This window comes from Synchytrium microbalum (genome assembly GCF_006535985.1).
Source record: "Synchytrium microbalum strain JEL517 chromosome Unknown SmJEL517_scf0010, whole genome shotgun sequence".
NCBI classification, from domain to species: Eukaryota; Fungi; Chytridiomycota; class Chytridiomycetes; order Synchytriales; family Synchytriaceae; genus Synchytrium; species Synchytrium microbalum.
Window position 1 is genome coordinate 446,676 of NW_022158359.1, and position 21,130 is coordinate 467,805.

Consider the following 21,130-nt stretch of genomic DNA (forward strand, 5'->3'; position numbering starts at 1 on the left):
GAAGCAATGAAATCCGGAAAGTGTAAACGGACGCAAAATTAGAAATGTAAGTCACCAAGGCCAAAAGAGAGGGATTGACGTGCGAATAGTATAATCAAGTATCATGGGCTCGTCGTTGGTTTCGGTGGATGAGTCGATGGGTAAGGGAATAGGATGTGTCGTACGACGAAGGTTGAAATCTGACAATCAACACCGTTTGCGTTGGGTTTTTTCTTCATCATTCGAATGCCCAGGTACATCAATTCTTGTTTTTGGACTCGCTTCCATGTTGGCTTGTGTGCTAGCACATCACCTTCTTCACCTTGAATGATAACATGAATTTGCATTTGTAAACCTACTTCGAGACTCTTCATACTGTTGTTGCGGTACCTTTCAGGCAGCCCGAACGTGATGTGTAGGATCCCTTATGCATACATATTATATTTGCTTTCATGCTGTACAAAAAAAGTTCAAACAAGTTGGCCTAATAAACTATTCCACAAGCATTTGCGAGGGCTATAATTATCTTCATGTCCAATCGTCCTCAAATCATCTTTGATTAACAGACTTCAAAGCCCTCCTTTTGGCCATGAAGGTATCAGTCTCCTTCTGTGCCTTTGCTTTTGCATTGCCTGTCTTGTTCATGACTCGTCTACTTGATCTTCGTATGAGCCTCGTGAGATTGACAACCAAGTCCTGACGAGCAGTTTCCAAGTGTTCATGTGCTAAGGTTGCTTGGAAAAGAAATTGAGTTTGCTGGTTGCAAAAAGAACGAATAAACGCCGAGTATACCATGAGCATCACGTTGAGGTACGGGAGACAATCGACCATGAGTGCAATTGGGAAGACATTTGTGTAGATGCAGATCATCATCATCCAGTATATCTGCAGCACCATCACCATACACCCCCTCTTGAATCGTTTCACCTGCTATTTTCGCTAATTGTATTCTCGGCGAATCAGTACGTGCTTTCCTTGCGATCTTCTTTTGCATTGGAACAGATTTCGTGATACGATAATTTTTCATTGAGGGAGTTGGCGAATCGCTGTGGTTCTTTGGTTGAGGTTTACCTACTGGTGTTGATGATACAGCTGAGAATACAGGTTTGGTTTGTCGATGATGTCCTACTGATACTGTTGTTCGTTTGATGACTACAAATCCAGGTTGGTCGTCCTCATCCATCTTATTACTGCGATTGTTTGACAACTCATCTTCTTGAGCAGGTGATGGTTTGATTCGTTTGATGTGATGCCATATGTGATCTTCAGATCTAGTTGGAAGATTTCGAATAAGCAATGAGTTGAAGGTACCATCAGCCAAAGCAATTCATGTCATCAGCCAAAGAAATTGATTGAAACGTACTCGTCCTCCTCAGCATCAGAATTTTCATCCACATCTGATGTAACTTCACCATCACTAGATAAATCCCGTTCTCGTTTAGCCCGTGATTCTCGAAAGTCGGCCATCATAGTCCGGTTTGGTGGTAAAGTCGATGTTTGTGTGATTGTGACTTCGCTAATGTGTGTTTCGGAATCTTCAAACCAAGTGTTTGAAGCGATGGTAGTGGCGTTGTCCAAGGATGATTGCTCATAGAGCCGAGTATATGATTTACCTATTATATCGTCCTCGTGGGTAGATTTTCGTTTCGAAAGCCCGGCAGGTTGCTGTGCGTTGCTGTGTTTGGGCGATGATGACAAGAGCTCTGTGAGGGGGAGGCAAGAGTTCATGGTGTCGTTTGGTGATAAATTATATAAATCGTTACGCTGACTGCTTAGGGATGAGGATCCCTCTTGGGCAGTCGAGCTGTTCAAAAAGTAAGCGGTCCCCAACTCCATCTGGGCAGCAAGCACCAAGGTGACAAACGGATTGCTTTCCTCTATAATGTGATAATGCGTCAGAGACACTACAGTTCGAGCCAAGATCACTCGTGAAAAGGGCTTGTTGTTTGTAGAAGCGCGTGCTGGTGTTTTTCGTAAATGAAACAGCAATGAAAGGAACAGGTCATGTAAAGCGTAATCAGGGAAGAGGAATCATGTCTTCAGCTCGATTGAAACGAGCTGCGACTCTTCATTCCACCCGGAACACGCTTTTCGTGTCAGAATCCCACTCACCAAAACCAACGTCACTCATTCTCTCAAAGTACACTTGGTCCGATCGAGATCAAGCTTCCGAGATAGGGGAGTTGCTGCTAATCTACTTATGATGCGGCAGATGTTCAAGAAATCCGAAGAACTTCCGTGTTTTCAAGTTTGGGCTACTGTGTAGTTGTTTTAGGTCGGAAGGCGAAAGCTGAATTGAGTTGCGCAAACTATTTTTTTGATCTCAACCAGACAGAAGCGCGTGAAGCGCGAAATCTACATCATAAACTATATTTAGATTATATGCAATGTGTATATTACTACAGATTCACTGAGTTTCAGGCCAGAGAACTTTACGGAGAAAACCGCGACATGGTCAAGGCTCTAGAGATGATGACGACACACGACTTAGATACTGCTTTCATCGAACAGAGGCTTTGTTTGGTCAAACCACCACGTTCTGACCACGTTATCATCACCGCAACTTAGCAACAAGCTCTGCCGCGTATTCCACACTCCTGAGTAGGCTACCCCATCATGAGCTGGTAACGTCTGTAAAATGTTGCCCGTATCACGATCCCACAAATAAACAATACCATCCTATGTATAGAAACCAACAGATTGAGAATCTATATCGTTTTTCTTCCAAATCATCACAAACCACTCTACCTCAGAACCACCAACGACAATAGCATCTCCCATAAACCCGGCACGCACAAAGTTCTTGGAAGTGTTCTGATGTCCTTTAAATCTCCGTATAGGACGTGTCTAAGCTCCAGTGTTAGTCTAAACCGTCCAATCGCACGAAACTATCAATTTTTACCATTCTCAAGTCCCACAATCGATTAGAATTGTCTTTACTACAACTCAACATTTCACGACCATCTGAGCTCATTTCGACACTAGTCACTTCTCCCAGATGGGAGGTAATGGTTCTTATGCATAGTCCTGATACAACATCCCAAAATCGAATCGTTGAATCTTTTGATCCAGAGACAATCAAGTTGCCCAAAGGTGAGAATACAGTGCGGGATACAGATAATTGATGGCCCGTAAATGTCTTGACAGCTACTCCACGTTCTAAATCATACAGTCGCACTGCTCGATCATATCCTCCTGTCGCTACATGGGTCTAGCAGAACGTTTCGAGTTGGTTAAAAACGCTTGAGTACGCTATATGAATGACGACTGCCTTACTCCTGAAGGATGGAATTTGACAGCATACACATCACCAACGGCTCCTTTTAACGTTTGCAAACAAAGCCGAGTGGAAAGCTTCATGTCCCATATCTGGAATCATGATGGCCATAAAACGAATGCGACGGGTGAGACACAGGTCAAGCACTACAAAAGATCTGCAAAGATCCGCACCTTCACGGTACCATCACCACTAGCACTGGCCACACGAGCACCACTCCTACTAGAAGCCACGTCCCATATCCGAGAAGTATGACCTTCCAATACAGACAAGACCATGGCAGTCTCCAAATCCCATACGCGTACTGTATTATCGCTAGATCCAGATACAATCCATTTTCCATCATCACCCACAAAATCAACACACTTGACGTTCCCTGTATGACCAGTGAAATTATGCCGTATGGCGTTAGGAATCACGACAGATGTGTAGTCTTGCAAGAGGCTAGCAAAAAAAAAACGAGTCAGTCTCACAAACGACACCATCAAATTTGGAAACGGAGCTTACGTGGACACTTTGGGAGCTATCCTTGGATGATATCTAGCAAACTCGATCTGGTATGCGACAGCCTGTCTCAACAATTCTAAAAGTCGATGAGGAGGGACAAATACGGAACCTGGGGTTTGAAGAGCGGTCAAAACCCCGTGTAACCGGTAAATCAATCACATATCAGATGTATGTACCTTGACGGTCAGCATTCTCGAATTCAAGCATATTTTGAAACTGTTCAGCCAATCGTTCCCTGTTAAAGAAGATGGTAAAAAAGAATCAACGATATTGAAAGCAAAGAGATCTCAAGCTCACCTAGCAGGACCCACACCCTCCCAATTCTTGAAACTAGGTACATCAGTCACAGCTTTGGCAGTCAACAAGTAACATAAATCTTTGAATTCAGTTGGTGTAGTTTGCAAATTCTCGAGCGGTTTCAGTCGCTTGTTGAGAAACGTGAATGCCTACGAACAGAAAAGTGTTATTGTTGTTGTTTGAAAGGCATGGAGCAAATCTTAAACATGCCTTTTGTGTTTCATGATGTTCAATATACTCCAAATATTGCACTTTATACATGGCATACAAGAATCCCTTTTGGTTCTTGAGCATTGGTCTGGCAAAAATCTTTTCGGCTTCAGCCCAGTCTCCTTCTATTACATGGAAAGTCAAAGGTCAAGTCAGAACACATTTTACCACGCAAAAAATACGGCCGACTCGTACCTAGTATAGCCTTTCGTATCCTCTTGGCATCAGCTTGCTGCTCTTCTCGCTCATACCACTTGACCGTAGCCTCATCGAGTACAGTCATCTTGGACGTTTGATATCCTTCATCTGATAAATACTGTGCAATCATGCGAATAATGTCCTAAAAGAGCGTAAACAGATAAGACCATGCTGCCAAAGCAAAAAAGGGAAAGATCGCAACTTTAAATGACCTTACTTCTTTAATACGAGGTTCATTAGCATTAAATATATCCTCCGTGGGTCTAATAGAATGGTTCTGTAGTCCGACATATGCATTAGCTTTAGCCAAATCTAGCAGGCCAAGCTGTTCGTCTAGTGATAGCCGCCGCTGTTGATCCAGTAGCGAGGACGGGCCCTCTGATTCTTCTATAGAGTCAATAGGCGTGACTTCCGCTGCGTTGATTGTTGGAGCAGCTGAAGGGATTGGACTAGCAGAAGTTATATCACTTGCAACACTAGAGACTGATCTAAAAGTATCTGTTTGCACCAAAGTTCGTGTCGCTCGACTGGGATTTGGTGATGTTGATGACGATGAAATTGATGTTGGTGTTTCTGCGATAGACAAGGGGCGTGTCGTTCCAGGGCTGGATGCGATATTTGTAGCATTTGAATTTACAGGATTCGAATCAGCTGCCTTCCCGTCCATGGTTCATCAAGCTTTGACAAAATTCACAAAACCTTCGTTCCAGGAGAAAGCTTTCAAATCCAAGCGGGAGAGAGGAAGCCTAGTATAGAAATGATTGGCCTTTGGCTTGTTGAATTTTGCTCAATGAAGCATGGTTGGATGCGATCGAAGGACAAGAAGTAGTCGAACGCGACGAAAACAGAGCCAGAGAAGGAAAGATACATCTCGAAACGATCTCGAAGACGCGCCGTTATGCATTCTATTCAAATATATGATATATGCGAATTGGGTGTTGTATTTTTTACATGGTTTTCTAGTGACGTGTTGAAACTATTGGTTTTGTTGAGGTGTGCCTTGATTCAGATTGTTGAGTCGTCGCCCGAGGAGATACTATGTGAATAAAAACGTTTTGGAGTTAGTCGTTTGACTTTTGATTAACATTGTGAAAGTGAATTTACCTCCTCGTCTCGCACTGCTTCAATGTAGCTCTTGACCATCAAAATGATTGTTCGTACTGCCATGATGCTTAGCATTATTAGTGCCGTTATGGGATACATGAGTCGGATTTCGATCTCATGCTGTTCTGAAAGGTTGAAGGGGGAACAAGGAAACGTCAGGTCGTAACAATGGAGGTCCACTAGCTTGCAACAAAATACTTACTCAATTCCAAGTTCCAAATGGATTGTGGATAAAGTGCAAGTATGTATAGCCATGGACCAAACATGAAAAGTAATCCAAGTCCAATAGTGGGTAAAACAACCGATATGAGTAGAGGATATACAGCCAAATTGCGGAACCCTTGATCTCGAGCCTGCAGTTAAGGAAAAGGAAGTCCCATTAGCAAGACTACTATGCTAAAGACGGCGCTTCTTCTTACCGTCACAATAGCACGTCTAAAGAAAGTTTCGGGTCCAATAATGATGAGATTATATATGATTTTTTCATGGACTGCTCCGAGAGCCCATGTTTGGGCCACATATGACAAGAATGGATAAACATTGAATCGGTCTTGTTTGCCCCTCATCAATGACATCATATATAAATCGAAATTGATACCAAGCAAAAGTGGGATGATCACCCCAATACTGAGAGCAATAAATAAGGCCTTCCCAATCTATGTGAGAATCAGTCTAAGTGTCCAATCAGGCCGCAACAACAAAAAAGTATGTACATACCGTGGTAAGCCATTGAGCGGCAGAGACCTTCCAACGCTGAGATAGAGCAAACATATTTCCAGCATCAAAGATAAAATCCAACCAACGAGACTCTAGAGAGGCATCAGCTGGATGTACCGCTGCTACCGGATCATCATGTAGCTCCAATTCATTGGTTTCAGGTACTTGCTCATCACTATTTGTTCTACGAGTTCGTACTCGCTCTACACGAACCAATTCACCTCTAGCTCGCTTTGCAGCTCTTTGTGATTCTCGAATGAGCCAAGACAAGAGGGTTTTTGAAGACGCTAGAGGTTTGCTTAGGGCTAAAAGTACTATGAGGCCCAGTGAGTAACTATAAAAGTCGTGAACCGGCAAATCCAATCTCGACGATTTTGGCATCGGTCCGAAGGACTTGGAGGGAATCCATGTGTTTATGTACATAGATCCGTATCGCCCAATTACCACTAAGATATGCATTTTTGAGTCAGTAATCAACAAAGATCGAGAGAGAAAAAAGCCAATGCACTTGTAAAAATAAACATACGTGGACCAACAAGCACACAAAACGACATGAAAACTCCATATAACCACTGCATAACAACCAACATTACGAGACGCCACCAAAACATGTTTGGAACTCTGATCTTTGTCCAGTTGGTCCTCACGTCGGCTTCAGTCTCGTTAGGTCGTCCAAAAAGTGCTTCGTTTTCCTCCATAAAGATCATCACAGGTACATTTGGAATGACTTCAATATGATCGTGATTAGGCACACGTATATATGGAGGTTGAGATCCAATAGGTCGCGCACCCGGTACTTCAGCCAATTCGTCATTATGGAATCCTCCAAAGATATACGATGACAACCTCAAGAAACGAGCAGAGTTTCGAAGTGCTCGTTCAATGGCATTTCGTATCAGAGGCCTTGGCTGAATAAAGTGTAGTACCCAAGGTATAGCGAAATGGAATAGGAGCAAATCAATGGGGAATTCAGTCAGAGACTCACTAAAAGCCAAACGTGAGAATAGATACTATTCAGATGTAAAACCTCATTCGTACTTGAACTCCCATTTCAATGGCCAGATCTTGGCTGGGTGAGCACCAGCTGGTAGTATAAACTCCAGGCACTTCACTGACATCACAAATCCTATCAGTGAAGAAGACAATAAGATGATAAACGTCCAGCGATGTACATCCGATCTAGTATTACCTCCAACACCAAAGATAACCATAGTTGCATATAACAAGCTTCCAATAAACAACTTTCGAAGTTGGACCAAAGCAGGGCGTTCCAAAATGTCGTTAATGGGATGAAATGCTGGATCGTTGGGGTCTCGAACGAACCACATCACGCCTGGCCTGTTTAGTGAAGAGATGTGAAAAAAGAGTCCAGAGCCAAAGTTTGATATAAAAGGCAGCAACCCGCTGTTTCGTGATACTTACCTCACAATTTCTCGTAAAGTGCCAACATAGATGGCGACATTAAACATGAAGGTAGTGCCGACAAGCCCTACGTAAAGATATAAAAATTAACGCGAGTTTTCGACCTCAAAAAACGAGGGTAATACAATCCTGATTTTGTCCATAAAGATAGATAAATGCGCCCTTACTTACAATGCAAGAACGAAGAAGTCCACGGAAACACTTGATGAAACTCCAAACGACCCTCCAAAGTAGAGTTGAATATAGGAAGTGTACACATGTCGATCAAGGCTCCACAAAATATCGGAAATACACCAAGCTCAATACTGATAAAGAAGGCAAACTGCGAGGCTGCACGTTAGTATTCGAACAAAATAAGCGGGAACAGAGAATTTGCTTTACCTTGATGGCAAGACCAGTGTACGAAAGGGATCGCTTCATTAGCGTAAACAACGTCGTAGCATATCGATGTTTCAGCCAGCCTTGCTGGCTCTGTATGGGTAAAGTAAGTAAACTGTGTATGAGTACAAACGACCTTGTTTTCACAGCACAAAACACTACATACCGCGATCAGGATAAGTTGGAAGAGCCAAACAGAATATCCAAATGCAACATACACTATAGTCTCTGGCATACCCCATATTTTACGATCAGTCTCGAAAAATGCCAATTTTGATAGCAAAAAGCCAGGACGTCGCAAGACACGGAATGGTGAGTCGTCATATTGGGAATTTACAGGACACGACCAATAAACCGTCATGTCACGTGGTAGACAGGAAATGGCAGATATTGCGTTACTTGTAGCGATAACTACTGGTTGAGATATCTTCAAATCAATTCCGCTTCTAGCGCGAATTTCCTGCATGACTTTGAGAGCGGCGATTACAGACTTCTTTCTCAGCAACAGTGTTACTACAGAAGCTACTGCATTAGCAGCAGGATCAAGCAACACGTCTATAGCCTTTTGTGTTGGCGTCATCATCCGGATCACCAGCACTTTGATTCTAGCCCAAAGTGAGACGAAGATGGGAAACACTAACCTTCCTGTAGCAAATGGCGCCCATGCTCCAATGCCTATCGCAGCAATCAACACAATTAAACACAATATAGCATTTTGTAACAAAATTTCAATTGGTCCAGTCATGCCAATTAACTCAAGAAAAGCATTCCAATCTCCAGCAGCTACAACGTCATCTTCGTCTTCACGTACGACAGCTGGTGCTGGAAGTGGCTCTGGAGCTGGAGCTGGTGCTGCAAGTGGTTCTGGTACTATCTGTGGTAATACTGGCGGAATTGCAGGTTCTACTATTGCTGGTGGAATTATCGGATAAGTTGTTGCGAATTCGTTGTATATCGGTAGTTGCAATGCGGATTGGGATATTGAATTTATGGGTGCAGGATTGAATGTAATGGGAGTACCAGTGGAAGATGACGATCCACCAGCATTGAATTTGACAGGAGTAGGCCATGTGGGACCACCCAGAAATGATGATGCAACAGCACTACTACCACTGCTGCTACTACTACTACTACTACTTCTGCCAAAATCTCCATTCCAAGCGTCTTGTAACGATTTACTAGGTGTTTTACTAGGAGATCCTCTAATAACGGATTCATTTGACGAACTCTCTCTACTTCGTCCTGCAGGAGACCACTTCAAATCTGGTCGAGAACCCAGAAACGAGGTACCAGCTCCACCTCGAAATCGCTCTTGTTCATTGTCTCGAGCCTTTCCTTTATCTACTATATGAGATTCTTGCAAATCTAACTCCAAGTCGTCAGAGTCATCAGACAGTTTTCGATCTAGCGGTATTGTAAGCCGTTCTGGAAGTGGTGGTGGTGTGACTGGCATAGCATCAGGCAATTCTAATGGAGTTGGAGGGCGATGTGCCTGAGGCCTCCTTAAAAATTTCAAAAACGAAATATTTAAATTTCAACTTTGCTATTCTTGAAAAAGCAATAATATGAAACGTACCTCGGTGGGTGCGGCACAAGTGTTGGCCTTGGGATAAAAGTTGGTCTTGCAAGAGGTGGATTTGGATTTTCAGCTTGCATCGGTTGTTGAGCTGGTTGTTGAATTCGTTGAGCTGGTGGATGCAATCGAGGTGGTACCCTCGGCGGTATATTAACATTATTATTATTATTTTGTGGCAGAGGTGGAGGACGAGGTCGCATTGGTTGAGGTTCTGGAGCAATGATGTCAGCTTGGGCTGCTACATATTCCTTAATAGCAAATCCAACAAGTGCAAATAGGATAAATATCGATGCAATGATTTGACCCTCAAAAACATCACTCAAAAAAGCACTAAAAGAATAATACGTCAGGTTGACTTCAACATCATCACTCGTCCTTTTCTTGCGCGTGAGGGCTGCCATACCGTATGGTTTTGAGCTTGTCCACGTCATTCAGCCAATCAAATGAACGCAATAGTCGGGTGCCTTCTTCAGTAGTAAGGTCATTGGCGACTGTTGACGGTTAAGATTAGCTTTGACTAATTTAATTTGGAAAATTAAAGGTGCATACGTATTCGCAATAAACTCCACATTGGACCGTGAGTAAGACCCCAGTAGTTGGTCTTGGAAAAGAAGAACTTCCATATCTGTGCTGTTAACCATGGGATGACCAACGCCCACACACAAATACTGAATGAGATCCTCGTGTAAGTCTTGGTTAGATTCCAAAGCTTCTTCACGACCACGACCAGAAAGAATTGGGCAGATATGGAGGGAGGATTTGCGTCCGCGTATACTGTGAAGGGCGAATGTTGTTTGAGTTTGTCCCAAACACGAAGGAGAATCAAGACTCACTTGGAGAAAACGAGAATTGGTGATTGCATATCTCGCAGTGCCTAAACCGATGATTTAGCGTGAGCTTTCAATACCCCAGCACAATGTGCGAGAAAGCCCAAATGTTGACCTCTTTTGTGAATGATGAAGCCACCTCTCGAGGCATTCTTGATGTACGTATTTCTAACAGACTCAAATGTCAACATGAAGGAGATTCGATGTAAAGGCTCTGACAAGGATGGCCCACCATACTACCACTACACAAGCAAGGATGATATAGAGGTGTTTCAACGCCATCGCCTCGGCAAACTCGGCAGAAAGGGGCTGCTCAAACGTGGAGAAGATTGAAGACTGTCAATTGAAGTTGTTAACGTAGCTGAACGCTAAAATGATTCTACCATCCTCTAGGCCATTGTCTGCTGGCAATGCAACTGGCAACGCTCCTCCTTCCATTGCTTTCAAGATGCAAAACGGCCGAAAGTTCAAGAATCACGCTGTGTGGGATTTTGAGGAGTGAAGCGCAAGTTTTGTGAGGGCACCAGTGTTGGCAGGAGACTCAGCCAGTGGACGCGAAAATATTCGTCATCTGGAATTACAGTCTCTTCGTACGTTTTCTCAGTGAACGATTCCTCCCTATCCTCAAGTCTTACCCACAAATTCGTAGATTGGACGTCATTGGCACACTGCTCTATAACTCTATAATCGTGGCCGCATGCTTGAATCGCTTCCATTCATGGCAATCTTGAATCGCTTTGCCATTCGTCGCCACCAGATGGTCAAAGGTCGCAAGACACATTTCCGTAATAAGCTACGTGTTCCAAATACATGGAGATGATGCTTACAAAGTGTGATGTTGTGGATCTGTATCCAAATAATCGCTCTATTGCAAAAGGTTTTTGTAGAGAGAGTCAGTTGTGAGCCGTTCAAAGTGTTACAAACTTCGTACCCAGATACGGAGAGAACGAATAGGATGATAAGACTGACAGTTTAAGCATCCTATGCTCCCTCTTTTCATATTCTCAGCTTCTAAAAGCGTCTGTTTGAGAGAGATTAGTCACGAAAGACTCCACATATGTTTGTATCGCAACCTCAAACTCTTCCCTAATACAGATACGGAAGTCACAAGATGTTGGAGCGACAAAGGACGTCACGGGAGGTTTCATTGCGGCCTCATCCGAAATGTGAAGAGCCTCCTTGTTTGCGTTTGAGAAGAATCCATGCAAGTGCTGATGTGAAGCACAGCAAACAGATTGAGGGTGCGCAGAATTGTATGTAGTATTTCATAAACATAAAACTTCTATCAGCATTATTTTTTGGCAGCAAGTGCCTTTTCGACTGCTTGCTTGAGCGCGTCCATACTGCTTCGGGCATCTCCAAAGTACATTCTGGTGTTTGGATCTATTTTGAATGTCAATTAGAATTTCTCAATATGTAAGTCATGAGTGAACGTACTGTAGAAAAGCGGATTGGGCACATCTGCATAACCAGCTGCAAGTGATCTCTTCATGACAATGACTTGCTTGGACTAAAAAATAAAATTGTGTTAACAATCTAAGAAGCATTAAATTCAATTCGTCCAACGTTCGAAATACCTTCCAAACGTGCAAGACCGGCATGCCTAAAATAGCATTCCTTTTAATAAATTGCATGAAAAATTGATTTTGGTTTGCACACTAACCGGCGATAACACTGTTTGGTTCGAGAGCAATAGGATTTACTGTGTCATTGGCGCCAACAACCAGTGTTACATCTGTGTCAGTAAAGTCATCATTGATTTCATCCATTTCATGCACAATGTCGTATGGCACATTAGCTTCAGCGAGTAGCACTAAACAAAAGGGAATGAAAATTAGTGATGAGTTGCGAGCCAAGCGAGAAAGATGCAAAGAGGCATGACTGCCTTCAACGCGGTATAGAGACGAGCTGCGATAAGTTTTATTCGCGAAAAACTCACCATTCAATTGACCTGGCATTCTTCCGGCGACAGGATGGATTCCGAATTTGACATCAATCTTATTGTCTCGCAAGAGTTTGACCATATCAGAGACAGCATATTGGGCTTTGGCAACAGCCAAACCGTATCCTGTTATTTCGGAAAGTGTTAAAGCTCAGCAGTTTTGGTCGCTTGGTGTTGTCCTTACCAGGAGTAATAATGACTCGCTCAGCATTAGCCAACATATCAGCAGCTTCGTCCGCATTGCATTCTGTAGCGGTGCCAGTAATTTTTGCAGATGCAGCTGATGGTGCAGCTGTTCCATAACCTCCAAAGAGTACACTGAGCAGAGACCGGTTCATGGCCCTACACACTAAGAGAAACCATCGTTGGATAAATAAGAAATTTCGATGACAAAGAAGGCGAAGACCACGTACTGATATATGAGAGAATTCCACCAGAGACACCAATGAGAGCACCAACAGTAGTCAACAAATCGTTTCCCAACATGAAACCTTCAGCAACCAGAGCCCACTATTCAAAATCATGCCTGTTGGTTGGCTAGAAAACCCGGAAGTCTGATGATGCGAGTACTTACACCTGAGTATGAGTTCAATACCTAGAACAAAAATAACAGAGAGGTTTATTAAACGCAAGATGCGATGTAACCATAATTTTAAGAAAAACGTACAGTTATCACGACGGGCATATCCGCTCCTCCTAATTTGAGAAATGCGGTTAGAGCAGCAAAGAATCAGAATCAAACAGCGAAAACCAGTAGACAAACCAATAGACGCTGTGGTATGCCATCCTTGTAAGAAACTGAGAGCAGTATTGGCAGCCAAGCAGGCCAGGCCGACGGTTGGACTAACACCTGTCAAAAAGTAGCCCATGATTCCAACATTGGCAGCAGCCATCGCAACATTTATCAAATTACGACCAGGAAGATGTAAAGGTTTGGAAGACAGAATTCCTTGCAATTTGCCGAATGCAACTAGAGATCCAGTGAAGGTGATACCACCCTAGCAATGAGAAATGAGTTAGCGGCCGTTGCTCTGACATAACGTTAGAGATGAGCTTACAATCAATGTTCCCAAATATGCAGTAGTCAGATGGAGAGCACCGGTAGGATGAATCATGTAACTGGCAACACTTGTGAGTACAGCTGAAGATAAAATTTGAATTACTACAAATACTCATCAAACTACAATAGAAAATCCTAAACGCTAAAAGCAGTAGAATGTTTACCGGCAAGACCGACAAATGAGTGAAGCACAGCAACAGTTTGGGGTAACTCTGTTGGAGTGACTCGTCGACCAAGGAATGCACCAACTGCACCACCAATAGCAGTGACTCCAGCGAACTGTGCGAATACTGGTGCAGCCCATCCGACACCAGATAGAGCCGACACGATTCCTGTTCCTACACCCAACATGCCCAAAGCGTTTCCTCTTCGTGCAGTTTCTTGAGAAGCGAGGCCTTGTAGAGATGATATACAAAGAAGAGATGAGGCTAGATATCCGGCACTAACTAGACCTAGAGCGCAAGATGTGACGTTGGTAAGCGTTTGATTATGTACGCATCTCCAAAAGATATTACCTGGGGCTCCAGTAGCAGACGCATAAACAAAAGCACTTGTGAAAGCAGCAGCAGGGACAGCGTATAAGTAGAGATAGTCTGGTGGATCTGTAGATCGTCGGAACATCTATTTTGTTGAGTAATGGTAAGTCCGCTGCCGTGTCTGGCGTCTCACCGGACTCAACATAGGTAACGATGTTATACTCACGTCAAGCATGCGTTGCGATATAATAAATCCACCAGAGACGTTCACCATAGCAATCATGACTGAAGAAGCCGCGAGGACTTGAGGAACTGTATGAGGCAGGTAACCACCGCCCATTACAAACATGCCACCAACTCCAACCAGACCAGATATAGCATTTGTCACCGACATAAGAGGAGAATGAAGAGCAGGAATGACCTACATCAGCAGATTGTGTAATGCAAAATTAGTTAGAAACTTTCTAGGAAAACAACCTCCCCCCCCCTCCACTTACACCCCAGACAAGACGGTATCCAATGATTGAGGCCAAACCAAAAGTGGAAGCAGAAGTCATCAACGCAACAGGAGCAAACTTGCCGATGACTGCCAGACTAGTAGAATAGGTATTTGAAAGACACTTTCACGGAAACATTCTTTCACTACTTACGAAGTCATTCCTGCAGTCACAGCTGCGACATCATACGATCGTTTCTGCCATGGTGTCAACTCTACAGGCTCAACCTTTGTTTCCTTGACTTCTATTTTAGCAGGGGCTTGTGGAGGAGCAGCTGGTCGTGGAGGTGGATATAAGAGTTTACCGTTCTGTAATACTATTGATCCTCGAACTACTTCATCTTCAAGATTGATGTTAAAGTTGCTCTTGCCATCACCGATAGACAATAAGAATTTGGTAATATTATTTGAGAGGAGAGTTGAACTCTGTGTTGGTAGGCGAGAAGGAAAGTCCGTGTATCCAATGATTGTGACTTCACCGTACTTGTACAGAGAGCCTGGCTTGGTCACTTCACAGTTTCCACCATTCTCACTGGCCAAATCTACTACTACACTTCCTGGCTTCATTGATTCAACCATAGCTTTAGTAATGAGGATGGGAGCTCGCTTTCCTGGAATCAAGGCAGTGGTAATGACAACATCTACTTCTTTACATTGAGCAGCAAACAGAGCCATTTCAGCCTGACGAGAAAATCATGAAATTGACTTTAGCTTGAATGTGGCTTTGAACCGACTTTGACACACACATACTTCTATGAACTCTTTCGACATTTCTTTAGCATAACCCCCCGTTCCTGACCCATCTTCTTTCAAGTCGACTTCCAAGAATTCGGCCCCAAGAGATTGAACTTGTTCTCGAGTAGGAGGTCGTGTATCAAAACATCGTACAATAGCACCAAGACGACGAGCCGTGACGACAGCACTCAAACCTGCCACACCAGCACCAATTACCAAGACTTTACAAGGTGGTCTATAGGAAAAGTATTTGAATCCAAGGTTTCAAATAACTGGCAAAAACTCCAATATTTTTACATCTTTCCGGCGGCAGTTATTTGTCCAGTAAAATATCTTCCGAAGTGGTTAGCTGCTTCTAGGACTGCCTTGTATCCGGCAATATTAGCCATGGATGATAGCGCGTCAAAGACTTGAGCACGCGAGATTCTTGGAATAGAATCCATTGAAAAAGCTGTCAACTAAATTCCAAATTTTAGCAACAAAACATTGAAATATCATATTATATCTTACTTTTCTGGCTGCCATTTTCTCAATCACATCTTTTGACGTTGGCAAAGATGGATACAAGAATGAGATCAAGGTAGTTCCCTCCTTGATCTGAGTGACTTCCGAGACACCAGCAACATCTTGTGGAGGTCGCACCTTCAGTACAATGTCTGACTGATATACATTCTCAGAAGAAGGCACAATTGTTGCTCCTGCTTTGACATAAGCCGAGTCCGAGAATTCAGCAGCAGAACCAGCTCCAGACTGAACAAGGACTTGTTTAAATCCTTTCTTCAATAGCAGTGCTGTGTTTTCAGGAGTAATGGCAACTCTTTTCTCGTTGAAATACACTTCTTTCGGTGTTCCAATGGTTAGCTTTGAGTAGGGCGTGCCGATTGGAGTTGGTTTAGGTGCATCTAGTGTCAAAATTAAGGGTAAGATTCTCCCGTGCCAGATATAGCAACAATCATCGATTCTAGATGTCTTTGCTTGCGAAGTCGAACTTGCAACGTCATGTCACACGCATCTCAATTACCTTTGGCGATTTCAGCATTCCAATGAGACGAGGAAGACAGGAATCGTCGTTCACAATTTAGAACTATATAAAAGCACCATCAATTAGAAACGTTAGTTCAAATAACTGAATAAGAACAAGCCGTCACTCAAAATAAGCAATAAGATCAGTTGAAGGAGAAAAGAGCCTGCATTGCAACACGTCATACCGGTAAGAAGACGCAAACCACGTAATCGCACCATCGTGGACTTTTTCTTCTCCCCACCAACCTGTTGTCGAAACAAACCAAATCTCAAGCTTTAAACGATAGCTCTGCAAAATCAGACTGAACCTCCAAGTTTTTTTTTCTCGTATTCAATTATTACGGTATCTTACTATATACACGATTTATAGCCATATCTGGCCTCATTGTGATATTTTGATGCTGTTCGCACGTGGATGCATCAAGTCCAGAACACTAAGTACGCGAGTTTTGATCCATCAGTCTCTGAGTCCCAAATTCTCGCGGAGATCATTACATACGCCGGTTTTGATCCACGAGACTCTGAGTTTCGTGAGACCGGAATCTAAACTGATCTTGGATGCAACATTTGGTGGTGGTGGAACGACCAAAGCTGTCTTAGGTACTATGGTGCTTTCGATCAACTCTACTGTTTGTTGGCCGCATATGCTCACAAGGTTTCACCTTTTCCAACAAGACTCATTTCCAGCATGCAAAGTGATTGCTGTTGACCGTGATCTGGAAGCCTTTGCAAGAGCCAACAGCCTAGCCAAGTTATATCCGCAACGAATCGTTCCTATACATGGAAATTTCAGTGAGATGGGAAGGTTGCTTCAACCAACCTTCCCACAAGTCGATACAGTAATACTCGATATTGGTGTCTCGTCCTTCCAACTTGATCAGGCTGAACGTGGATTCTCGTTTAAAGATGATTCACTGCTGGATATGAGGATGAACACCTCTGAAGGATTTACTGCTGAATATGTCGTGAATGAGTTTAATGAGTCGGAACTCACAGGTATTCTCCAAAATGTAAGATTCTTGATTCTTGGTGTCTCGTCAATACAAGTTTCTGGATGTCTTTCTTGATTAGTACGGCGAAGAGAGATTCGCAGCCAAGATAGCTCGATCGATAGTGGCAAAACGTGCCGTCACGTCTATCAGAACGACAGGACAACTAGCGGAGATTGTCGCGAAAGCTATTGGACGGCACGAAGCCAAGCATCCAGCAACCAGAACATTCCAAGGGTGCGTGGAACCCAGGCAACCTATTGGATATTGTTTCTGACATGTGTTTGCGAATAGGTTGAGGATTTATATTAATGATGAGCTGAATGAACTCAAGAAAGGACTGGAAGAAGCAGAGTCATTGCTTCAACAAGGAGGACGAATCATCGTTATAACCTTTCACTCGTTAGAAGGTACGTTCCCTGACGGCCCTCTTCAATTGCACACTCGCTCACATGTTTTCCAATTTCAGATAGAATAGTCAAAGAGTTTTTAAAATCACGTCAAGCAGCAGGATCTCTCATCACATTGACTAAGAAAGTCGTGAAACCAACAAGGGAAGAAATCCTTGCCAACAAGAGGTCACGAAGCGGCAAGCTTAGAGCTGCTGAAAAAGCTCTCATATAATTATTTACACATCGAAGCACGTTGCTCATCTTCAATTATTCCATTTGTATTTCTCTTGCACATATTTATTTCTCACTAGTTTCTACACGTTTCTGTCAATTCACTACTGCTGTACACGTACTTGATGCTATGTCGGGCATCAATGATGCAAACTTATTACCAATTATATGATGGCTTATGCGAAGGTTCCAATGCAAATAACAAACTAATTCATTGTCCTTATAATAAAGATGTGGGTGGGTTGACCATTGAAAAGCCAAATTCCCATGCAAAGATTAGGATTAGGATATCGTTCAAATATAAGCGTAAAGGTGTTGTAAACAAAATTAAAAGTTGCTATTTAGAGGTCTTGGTTTGAGTGAGTTTGGTAATTTGGCATGGACGTGTTGGCTTCGTGTCCTAGTCCTGGAGATGGCAAGTGAGCAAATCTACATAAGCTTCCTGCCCAGCATCTATTTAGAGAGAAGTCAACAACATGAAGACAAACATTGGCAGAAATATACCAACCTGTTGACCAAGTGATGCTTGCAGAGAGGTCTGACCACAACGTGATTTTGAGGAACTGGAGCTGGTCCAATCGAGTGGGAGAATCTAGGTGATACAGATGTGGAGTCAGCTGTGAGTTGGACTTTCTTGCCTGACACGTCGGTCTCAAATATGCTAGAGGCTTACCTGCAATGACTCTGTGCCCAGCATCGTCCTGCCAAGAAGTGTCGGCATAGAGGGGCAGGGAATCGTGGAGCCTATGAACGTGTCTGTGTTAGATACTTATGACAAACAATAGCGAGGATGGTTCGGACAAAACTCCACGAACGGAACGTCAAGAACAATAAGCTGTACAAAGCGTCTGCACAAGTACTCTCCACCCGGAAACATGGCTTATTAGCAAACATACCGATGAGTACATTGAAGTCATGGGACTTTGGGCGGCGAGCAACTGTTGATACATGATTTCCTACAACGAAGCGACAAGAGAGATCAGATCATACCTAAAGACTATATCAAAACATTGCTTCTTACAATAGGAGTCATATTTCCTGGTTGTGTCACTTGTTGTTGAGTCGGGTACTTTGCCAAGTCGTATGCATCGATAGCATGCTCACTGAGGCTGCGACCATTTGACATCCTTGAAGCTTCTTCCAGACTGTTCATAGACATACTCAAGCTATCACGGCGGCCCATACTGTCTTGACGAGGCAATGCAACACTTTGCAAGGCAATGCTCAATGCTTCATCAACATTTAGATTTAGGACTTCGTCAGAGTTCTTCATTAGCGATGACGTAGATCCATAAGCTGAATCGATGATCGGAGCAAGCGGTGGTGCTGATATACCTGTATTGGTACTTGTTGTTGAGTTGGTTGAAGATTGTGGTTGAGGAGTCTGAAGGCCTGGACTTTGCATTGCCGCACTGGACACCGCAGGGGTTGGTGGAGGAGGAGGAACACCTGGTTCCATGGGAGTAGCTGGGGCCGATATAGAGTTTACAAAGCTTAGTACCCATAAGGATCCTGCACCCGTGTTTGAGCCAACTGGTGAGAATTGCAACTGAGGTACACTTAATGCTGCTGGAGTTGGTGGTGCACTTGCGGATACAATACTGGATGGTGCCTGCTGTTGAGTATTTACAGTGGGAGGTTTCGTACTAATCTGATTATTAAGATTGGCGTTTACTTTTTGTGGCGGGACGATAGATGTCTGCGATGTCCTATTAAAATTAGGAGGTGATGGCATTGACGACGAATCCGTATCGTTGGATGTTGTTGGAGAGGTACTATCTGAGTTCATATCTTGTTGTTGTTGTTGTTGTTGTGGTGGTGGTGGTGATGATGATGAAGTCGCGGAGTTCAAGATTGTTGAGCTGATTATCGGTCCTGACGATGATCTTCTCATTCCTAGACCCATCTCTCCATCGATGGCACTCAAGGTACGGGCACTCAATGTACTAGGACTCATAAGCGACGATCTACGTGCCAAACCTATATGAGATCCTTCTTCTGCAATATCAGCCATACTGGGCAACCAATCAAGTTCCAAGTCCAAGAGGGCGTCCGTAGGGGTTGGTGGTAGACCTCTACGAGCCCTTCTAGCTTCTAAAAACTTGGGTAGAGTACTACGATCAAACGAGGTTGAGATACGTAAAGGTATAGAGGTTCCTTTATGTGTCTGTTCGTGGTGATGAGACGAGGTTGACTGATGAGAGTGATGATGGTGATGACTGTTATTACTAGATAGATTATGTGACGAGTATACAGCTCTTTCTGCAGCGGGTGCAGCTTGAGGAGCTTGATCTGATAAGTGAGGGTTCAAGAAACCCAGAGCGCCAACAGTAGAAGAGGAAGTCAGTGGGCTAAGATGAGAGAATATAGGTTCTAATGGAGTTGGAGGTGGCGGCGATGGCGGCAAACCCAAAGTTCGCGTCGAATTGGCAGCCCGGGAGGTGAATGAATTGCGAGTTGATGACGGCAAGAATAGAGCAGATAGGTCTTCAAAGGAGGCTTTACCACTACTTGGGCTTACTAGCTGACTCTTTAAATTTTCTATGTTGGTTCTACCAAAGGTTCCTGGCGCCTCGTTTTGGGCAGAATTGATGAAAGCACTAGACCTTTTCTCGACTAGATTTCTTGAGCGCCCTTCTGTATCAGACTCCCATAATCTGTCTTGAGCCAACATTACTGGCGTGCTGTCCATACAATGTTCCGATGTGAGCTGATTGTCTTGCTTTAAGGGCTTGGCCGTTTGTGTTGTGATGAAGTCGAATTTGGGACACGCCCGACATATTAAGGACCACGGCGGCCATAAACAACATCGAACAAGGCTACTTCGCACCTGCATGAACAATATATCTGCTATAGCTAGAACTGATCTGGAATGGGCTGGCGCGTAGAGATCAGTTAAAGAGTCATTCAAACGGTTTTGATCCAAAACATTGTTGACCAAACTTGATCTCTTTCCGTTCTCCAACGTTGCAGCATTACACCATGAGAGCACTACGATTATATACTGAGCCCGAGATCCCTTTCCACACAGACGACGACACTTTGCAGCTAAGGTGCTCAAATTCCAAAACCGCATTCATAGATCATATGCTACACACAGCACCTCCTCCAGCGACAACAACGGTTTCAGCTGGTTCAGCTCGTTCTATACGTTGCAACAGTACCTGAGCTCATCCCTTTGCGGTTGTCCTTTCGTTTTCCCCAATTGTCTTGGCTGGTTGATCAAGTTTCTAGGTTTTCGTTTAAAGTTCCGTTAAACCAGAAAGTGAGCAGCCAGGCTTTCCAACCAACCTT

The 21,130-nt window shown here is 43.6% G+C and overlaps 5 protein-coding genes across 5 annotated transcripts; 1 reads left to right on the top strand and 4 right to left on the bottom strand.

Moving 5' to 3' along the window:
- Positions 1–528: 528 nt before the first annotated feature.
- SmJEL517_g02468 (uncharacterized protein) lies at positions 529–5,135 on the bottom strand (the record flags this gene model as incomplete). Its single annotated transcript, XM_031168396.1, has 14 exons — positions 529–704; positions 772–1,250; positions 1,343–1,856; positions 2,538–2,658; positions 2,728–2,826; positions 2,882–3,190; positions 3,256–3,348; positions 3,430–3,700; positions 3,764–3,872; positions 3,940–3,998; positions 4,061–4,209; positions 4,313–4,395; positions 4,466–4,610; positions 4,686–5,135. The coding sequence occupies 14 exons, from the start codon at positions 5,133–5,135 to the stop codon at positions 529–531; spliced, it is 3,057 nt and encodes a 1,018-aa protein (XP_031025594.1).
- A 309-nt stretch (positions 5,136–5,444) lies between these two features.
- On the bottom strand, positions 5,445–10,066 carry SmJEL517_g02469 (uncharacterized protein; the record flags this gene model as incomplete). Its single annotated transcript, XM_031168397.1, has 13 exons — positions 5,445–5,504; positions 5,573–5,697; positions 5,775–5,925; positions 5,992–6,228; positions 6,290–6,735; positions 6,816–7,273; positions 7,328–7,415; positions 7,479–7,627; positions 7,712–7,778; positions 7,883–8,033; positions 8,093–8,182; positions 8,256–9,591; positions 9,666–10,066. The coding sequence occupies 13 exons, from the start codon at positions 10,064–10,066 to the stop codon at positions 5,445–5,447; spliced, it is 3,759 nt and encodes a 1,252-aa protein (XP_031025593.1).
- Positions 10,067–11,783: 1,717 nt separating this feature from the next.
- SmJEL517_g02470 (uncharacterized protein) lies at positions 11,784–16,443 on the bottom strand (the record flags this gene model as incomplete). Its single annotated transcript, XM_031168398.1, has 21 exons — positions 11,784–11,875; positions 11,930–12,002; positions 12,070–12,095; positions 12,156–12,305; positions 12,432–12,560; positions 12,619–12,783; positions 12,848–12,944; positions 13,009–13,029; positions 13,102–13,130; positions 13,198–13,432; positions 13,493–13,575; positions 13,659–13,946; positions 14,010–14,115; positions 14,197–14,391; positions 14,468–14,564; positions 14,621–15,147; positions 15,217–15,436; positions 15,499–15,659; positions 15,712–16,103; positions 16,223–16,285; positions 16,410–16,443. The coding sequence occupies 21 exons, from the start codon at positions 16,441–16,443 to the stop codon at positions 11,784–11,786; spliced, it is 3,183 nt and encodes a 1,060-aa protein (XP_031025687.1).
- A 179-nt stretch (positions 16,444–16,622) lies between these two features.
- SmJEL517_g02471 (uncharacterized protein) lies at positions 16,623–17,837 on the top strand (the record flags this gene model as incomplete). Its single annotated transcript, XM_031168399.1, has 5 exons — positions 16,623–16,824; positions 16,912–17,234; positions 17,296–17,450; positions 17,508–17,623; positions 17,683–17,837. 5 exons carry the CDS (start codon positions 16,623–16,625, stop codon positions 17,835–17,837), a joined length of 951 nt encoding a protein of 316 aa, XP_031025688.1.
- A 428-nt stretch (positions 17,838–18,265) lies between these two features.
- SmJEL517_g02472 (uncharacterized protein) lies at positions 18,266–20,510 on the bottom strand (the record flags this gene model as incomplete). Its single annotated transcript, XM_031168400.1, has 5 exons — positions 18,266–18,289; positions 18,341–18,428; positions 18,510–18,580; positions 18,733–18,792; positions 18,858–20,510. The coding sequence occupies 5 exons, from the start codon at positions 20,508–20,510 to the stop codon at positions 18,266–18,268; spliced, it is 1,896 nt and encodes a 631-aa protein (XP_031025689.1).
- Between the last annotated feature and the right edge of the window lie 620 nt (positions 20,511–21,130).